At 39.7% G+C, this 7,158-nt stretch overlaps 2 protein-coding genes across 2 annotated transcripts in view; both read right to left on the bottom strand.

Annotated features, from left to right (window-relative positions):
• Nucleotides 1-2,457: 2,457 nt before the first annotated feature.
• LOC106517087 (zinc finger protein OZF) lies at nucleotides 2,458-3,990 on the bottom strand (the record flags this gene model as incomplete). The annotated part of the gene is given in 2 exon segments (XM_014007791.1): nucleotides 2,458-3,498; nucleotides 3,718-3,990. Coding segments are annotated over 2 exon segments (1,192 nt in total), but the record flags the coding sequence as incomplete, so codon positions are not given.
• Nucleotides 3,991-4,513: 523 nt separating this feature from the next.
• The window catches only part of zgc:154142 (ovochymase-2), a gene marked incomplete in the record, with an annotated part of 17,871 nt that continues 15,226 nt past the window's right edge, over nucleotides 4,514-7,158 (bottom strand). The window contains 6 exon segments of the mRNA XM_014007705.1: nucleotides 4,514-4,939; nucleotides 5,367-5,549; nucleotides 5,634-5,852; nucleotides 5,954-6,088; nucleotides 6,368-6,586; nucleotides 6,673-6,856. Of these exon segments, the coding sequence (XP_013863159.1) occupies nucleotides 5,383-5,549; nucleotides 5,634-5,852; nucleotides 5,954-6,088; nucleotides 6,368-6,586; nucleotides 6,673-6,856 (924 nt within the window).

Genomic DNA, 7,158 nt, shown 5'->3' on the forward strand with positions numbered 1-7,158 from the left:
CTCCTTCACATTGAGGTGCTCTCCCTCCAGACTGGTCCACAGCTCCTCCTCTTCCTTCTTTACGTGGAGGTGTTCTGCATCCTGCTGGTCCACATCAGGCCTTGGTTCTTCAGGAACTTCTACTTTAATCAGGACCGTCTGAACATCTGAAGGAACCACTGAAACACATGTACGTCAGGAAAAACTTGTCAACACATTTAGTTTTTCATCAGTTTTTTTAACCAGTGTAGAAAACACACACAGAGAAGCCTCTCTTTTTTCACTGACAAGTCTAAGAGCTGAATTCAGCCTGAACTGAAATAACCTACCAGACAAGAACAAATCAAAATGAACACATTAAACACACTTTACCATTTCTGCACGCATTTTCTGTCTATATGAAAAATATTTCCGGATTTTCAGCTATTATTAATCTAACTTTCCGGTTTAACAAAATGAAAACATGAACTGAGAGGAATGAGCAACTTATCTGTTTGCTCGATTAAAGCACCTGATGCGAATAGCAATAATTATCGTGACAAGTTTTAAATAGCTAACTTTTTAAAATAAAGCAGAAACTTTAAACATTTAAATCGATAAGGGTCCTAGAATAAGTTGTTTCGGTTGTCATTCGCGGACATTTCACAACCACACAAGTCAGAGTTAAACGACATTCGTATGAAGCTAAAGCTATCAGCGGCTTATAAACTACAGCATAATTACATTTGACAGAAATAACAATAAATATAGTCAAACCTATTATCTGCAGTTGATCGTTAGAGTTGAAAACATCATTTGTAACTTTATCAGAAGTTCCGCTTTTCAACAAAGCCGCCATGTTGGAATGATGAACTACTTCTTCTTCTTTGGTTTAATAGCGGCTCGCAAACAACTTAAAGGTGCATACCGCCACCTACTGGATAACTGTGTAACTCCACACCTTCCACCTCTAAATTGTTTTTCAATTAGTATTATGTAGATATACTACAATGTTTTTTATAATGATACAGATTTACTCTTTGCTCCCATCTGTTTCTGATATTCCTTCTAGACTTCATTTTAGCTCTGCCTTCCTTCATTTTCCCTCCAGTCTCCCCCTTTCAGCAGCATACAGGTAATCAATACACGTTCCATATTTTCTTTTTCTCTGTATTCCTTACATTTTAAATTGTTCATTCTCCCCATTATGTACATGTCGCTTAGAAAAATGTGACTTACCCAGTCTGTTTATCACATCATCCCTTCTTTTTCTACTTTCTTCGCAGATCTTTAATAATTAATTTTTGGAACTTTTATATTTTCTTGTCTTAATTCAACATGTTTCTGACATATTCCCATTTTTTTCTTTCATTAATAATTTACCCTGCTCCAACACACCTGATTTGAATGAATGAATCTGTAGAACTTGAAGAGGTAATTAAGCCACTGAATCACTAGTGTTTGAAACCACACGAAAACAGTTTCTAAACATATTCATTGCTTTTATTCTTATGTGACAGTGTCTTGTGAATACTCAGTGCATAACTATGAAGAACATTGTATTACAAGTGTTTGAAATGCAAAAACACATTTTCCCTTATACAGTCTAAAATAGTAATCTTGATGTTGTGGGTGAACATTTGAACACATTCAAGTGAAAGAGTTGCCCTTTTTTACTGAGAGTGAACTGAAACTTGGAGCTAAGTCTACTACAGTTGCTGTGTGTGTGTGTGTGTGTGTGTGTGTGTGGGGGGGGGGGGGGCGGTCTTACTCAGAGCCTTTCTTGTAATACAAAGGAATGAAGTGGACCATGATGGAAATCTCTCTTTGTTGTACATGTTCCCTGCTTGCACAAGAGTTGTTTATTAAATAAGTGAAAAGGTAGCTGATATCAAAATACAAGCTTTCAGAAAGTCCAGAGTAATGCTGATCAGTAACATTTTAAAGGGACACACATTTAACAGCAACCCTGTGGATTATGTACAGTACATTCAGCATTAAATTCATGCCGAGTGTGAGTCTATAATTAACTACAAAATTGCAAAGTAAATTATTAAAAGTTTCCAAATCCATGACATCATCCTGTTTTTCATGAATTGTCTCTTTATTTGACAAGAGTATATAAACATTCAAAATCAATAAAGAAATGAGGATTTTTTTTTCCTCCCGTGTGGTTTCTCACCTAGGAGTCATTGCAAACCACTGCAGTGTTTGCTGTGTGGATTCTCTTGTGTGTGTTCAAATGCCCCTTTTGTGTAAACCTCCGATCACAAAGATCACAATAAAATGGTTTATCTCCTGTGTGGACTCTCATGTGTTTGGTCAAATTGCCCTTTTGGGTAAACCTTCGATCACACATATAGCAAGAAAAAGGTTTCTGATCTGTGTGGATCCTCATGTGTTTAGTTAAATTGCCCATTAAGGTAAACTTGCGATCGCAAAGATTACAGCAAAATGATTTCTGTCCCGTGTGGACTATCATGTGTGTTTTTGCATCTGCCTTTCGGCTAAACCTCCGTCCACAAATGTCACAACAAAATGGCTTTTGTCCRYAGTGGATTCTCYTGTGTATGMTTAAACTGCCCTTTAAGGTAAACCTCTGATCACACAGATCACAAGAAAACGGTTTATCTCCTGTGTGGATCCTCATGTGTTTGTTTAAAGTGTCTTTAAGTGTAAACTTTCGGTCACACAGATCACAAGAAAACGGCTTCTCTCCGGTGTGGATTTTCAGATGTTTGTTTAAACTGCCCTTTTGGCTAAACCTCCGTTCACACAGATCACAAGCAAACGGCTTCTGTCCCGTGTGGATCCTCATGTGTGTGTTTAAATTGTCCTTATGGTGAAACCTTCGTTCGCACAGAGCACAACTAAATGGTTTTTGTCCTGTGTGGATTCTCATGTGTGTGTTTAAGCAACTCTTCTCCCTAAATCTTTGGTCACAAATTCCACAACAGAACGGCTTTTGTCCTGTGTGGACTTTCATGTGTCTGTTTAAATTTCCTTTCTGGGTGTACCCTCGCCCACAAAGATCACAACAAAATAGCTTCTGTCCGTTTTTGTCGTTGACAGCGTTTACGCCCGACTCGGGCATCCTGCTCTCCTCCCAGTCTTCAGGTTTTGACCCAGAGTCTGATAAGTGTTGTCGCTGAGAGTCAGGATTGTTCACATCATCTTCACCGAATTCAGTTTCTGAAGAGTCAGAATAGTTTTCATCATAATTCAGATACGGGGCTCCGTCACTGAACTCCCCACCAGTTGCTGAGCTGCTGGCTGGAAGATCTCTGACTTGATGTTGATGACGCTGTGAGAACAGAGGTTCATCTTGATCGTCCTCACTCTTCAAGAGAACTGAAGTAGATGAAAAGTTGGTGGCGTCAGTCTCCTCCCTCACACCAAGCTGCTCTTCCTCCACACTGGTCCAAATTTCCTCCTCCTCCTTGATGCGGAAGGGCTCTGGGTCCTGCAGGTCCTCGTCAGGCCACTCTTCCTCAAAAGCTTCTTCTTTAATCTTCACCATCTGAACATCTGCAGGAACCACTAAAACACACACATTACGAAAACTTGTCAACACATTTAGTTTTAAGTACCATATGTTTGAATTTGTTCTCTTATTTTAATTAGATAAGAGACATTAAAAAATAGGGGGCACAAGCAAATGCACCAGTCCTGTCTGTCCCAATAACACATGATTAGCATTAGCTAACAATAAATGGCAACTAATTCACAAGTGACAGAAATAGTAAAACAGATTCAAACCTATTATCTTCAAGTGGTCGTTGGGGTTGAAAACATCATCTGTAATGTTTTCTTGTTCATTTTCTTCGAGAGCTGCATCTCTTTTTTTAAAAATTCCCAACATTTCTTCTTCTTCTTCTGCATCCGGGTGCTCTTTGTCCTGCTGTCTCATCCTCTGTTAGCTTCCGTTCATCGACATTTACTGAGCTGCTGAAGCTGAATTCTGTCCTGCTTTTGTTTGCAGCTGCAGGTATGACTAATGTTGCTAAACGCTAATGTGGACAGAGAGGCTCGGAAAAAGATTTCTTCTTTAGTTTATTGGCGGTTGATAAACCAGGTCAAATGAACACCACTGCCACCTACTGGTCAGAATACGGAACAGAAGAATTATTGGGCAAAACCCTTTGTTTCTATCTACAAAGTAAGTTTTCTTTAAGAATTTAACAAGGTCAGAACTTTCTTATACTTGGTCTAAATTTGCCACGAATTGAAATATGATATATTATTATTTTTAAAACGTTTATGTGGATTTATTTCTAAGATTATTACTTGTTTTCATTCATGAATTTTTTTCAACTATTAATACTGTTTGTTCACATGCAATAAAGGACCATCAGCCTAAAGACGGATCATTAAACCCCTTGTTATTGCCAGTTGTTCGCAGAGGGCTGAGTAATACTCATTACAACAACATTGTAAGAGGGGGACAGAGCTTACATCCCTCCTTCCATCCATTTTAAAATTTTTGGGCGAGTTGGTTACTGTTGAAAAAACCAAACAAACCACAAAATAAACTTGTTTTTTCCACCTCACCTCATTTATACTACTTACTGTTGAATTATACAAAACCATTTGAAGACATGATAAAGTTGTTAATAATGTCATAATAAACAGTTTCTCCTCGTTTGCATTGTTACAGCATCCAGAAAATCCTGAACACACAGCATGAACAGCATCACCAAGCATCATTTTCTTGGTCAGTTTTAACATAGAAAAACTGAATGCTGAGTGTTAAAATACAACTTGTGCAGGTTAAACTGCAATAAACATTAAAGTCAAACCTTTGGAAAATAAATTATATTTTTCAGTTTTTATATGTTGCTTTCATAAATACATTTTGGATGTTGCTTATTCTATCGCCAAAGGCCGATACTGGAATGAACAGCTGAGGGGTCCTTGTCTTTGAAACAGCCGTGAGGATTGAAGATGACGTTGCCGTGCACCTCCCTGGTTGTATTTGTTCCTGCAGGAGAGACGTACACGCAAATCAGCAAAGCTATCCAACGATGCATGGGAAGACACCGAGAGGTGGCAGAAACTTTTAATTAGTTATAACTGTGCCTTTGAGTTTGTCAAGGACAGAGTTTACAGAATAATCCAGACGAAAATCTCATTGTTTTGTTAGTGCTTTTATAAAAACTGCTCTCTGCTTGCATGGTTGCTCATTATAACAAAGAGTGGCGTAGTTTTGTTCAAATAGGTCTGCAATGAAAGCAGAGGCCATTTTTTCATGACGGCACTGACTGGACAAGAATACAACTGAACGACTAAGGACTCTGACATAGTATATTAATGTTTCAATAATTGGTAAAATATGCAATAAATTTAGAAAAACTCAGATGACACAGCATTGCTTTAAGACTGTTGATGTGCTGTCACTATGTAATCACCAATAGTGACGTTGCCTCATGGGTTTGGAGAAGGAGGTGGTAAAGTTGGGACAACACTGGCATCAGAGGTCCAGTATCCACGAAAACCCTTCTGTTGATTAGCTCCGTTACTCAGAAAGCGGATCACGACTTTGTTGCTTGGAACAGTGAAGGCAGGCGGGACGGAGAGGCCACAGAAGTGACCTAAAGAACAGGCAAAAAGTGACGTTTTTCTTTCTGTAATATGAGTGTGACACAGGAAACATACAAAGAAGAATATTTACTCACCAAATAGGGACATGCCTTCCCCATCGAAGATCTCCACGTAATCCACACATTTTCCCAACACTTTAGCTTGCAGCTCAAAGTGAGTGAAGACGACATGAAGACTTCCTGAGGAAGGAACGCTGATACGCCATGTGCACACAGTCTGGGCTTGGTAGTTCTCAGGCCAGTTTGGAGAGGTGATTTCACCCAAATTAGTGCTGAAACTTCCCCCACAGGGAGCTGCAGTGGAGCAAGGGGAGACAGAAGGAAAAATAAATGGTTTACGAAGCTGAAGATTAGACTTGTTGTATGGGGCTTGTTTATTTGTTTTCTGGCTCAACCTTGTGCAGGGTCCACCGCCTTCCAGGTGGCGCTGAAGCCTGTGTCCACCACCTTGTCATTGGAGGAGAAGCCGATGTGAAGTGTATCTCCATCACTGACCACATCGTTTGGTGGAGTGTGACTGCAGTAGGTGCCTGATGAAGCACAAAGAGACGTTTTTAGTACTCTTTATTCTTAATATACACATTAGATTTTTATTCAAAGAGTATTTCTGACACAGTTAGGAGGTATAGTATAGGCTACATCACCTATCAAACTCATACATGTGGACTGCATTGTTTGAACTTAAATTAAATAAAATTAAATTGTAAATCAGTTGCAAACTTTAAATTTATGATTCAATGCAAAACATAAAAAAATAAAAAATAAATAAATAAATAAATACATACAATTTAAAGGTGAAAGATACACACCCAGACTTCCCACGTTGTCCGTGAGGCTGACCTTGTCGTTCACACACAGCTGACTCTCCTCCAGCGAGAAACTGTTGAACTGAAGGTAGACCAGCTTTCCCGCAGGCACCTCGATGGTCCACTGGCAGCGGGCTTTGTTGCTGTAGGTGCCAGGATAACCCATGGAGGAAATGGTGCCACCAGTGCCGGTCAAGACCTTTGGTCCTCCACAACCCGATGCTACACAGAGGAACACTCATGGTGTCACATCATGAACTTACGAACTTACGAACAAAGTGGATCGTTTTAGGCAGCCAGATTCATACTTTGCTGATTGTAGATGTCCCTACGGATCACATTTGAGATCCAGGGGAGGTAGGCAGAGGTACGGGTGAACACAGAGGGCTTTTTATCCATAATGCATCCAATAGGGCCAAAGCTGGTTATCCCATGAATCTCCCAGGAAGCACCTGCAGTATCCTGGCAAACCAACGGGCCTCCCGAGTCTCCCTGTCAGAGTCACACATTTAAATGTCAATAAAAATGCAAATTTACTTTATTTGTCATCAGTGCATATTCCTATGATGAAATCTGTGCTCTGCATTTGATTCATCACCACGAGCAGAGCCGGCTTTAGGCATAGGCGAACTAGGTGGTCACCTAGAGCGCCATCTGCTGGAGGGGGCAGCAGAAAAAAAAGAAATTGTTTGTATCCCCAGGTTGTATTTCCGCTCAGCGCCCCTTTCAATTAGCTTTGTTTTAAAAAAAAATAATGAAGTATTACAGGAAAAATAAACTACTCTACCCATACC

Source organism: Austrofundulus limnaeus, unplaced genomic scaffold (genome assembly GCF_001266775.1).
Source record: "Austrofundulus limnaeus strain Quisiro unplaced genomic scaffold, Austrofundulus_limnaeus-1.0 Scaffold44, whole genome shotgun sequence".
NCBI classification, from domain to species: domain Eukaryota; kingdom Metazoa; phylum Chordata; class Actinopteri; order Cyprinodontiformes; family Rivulidae; genus Austrofundulus; species Austrofundulus limnaeus.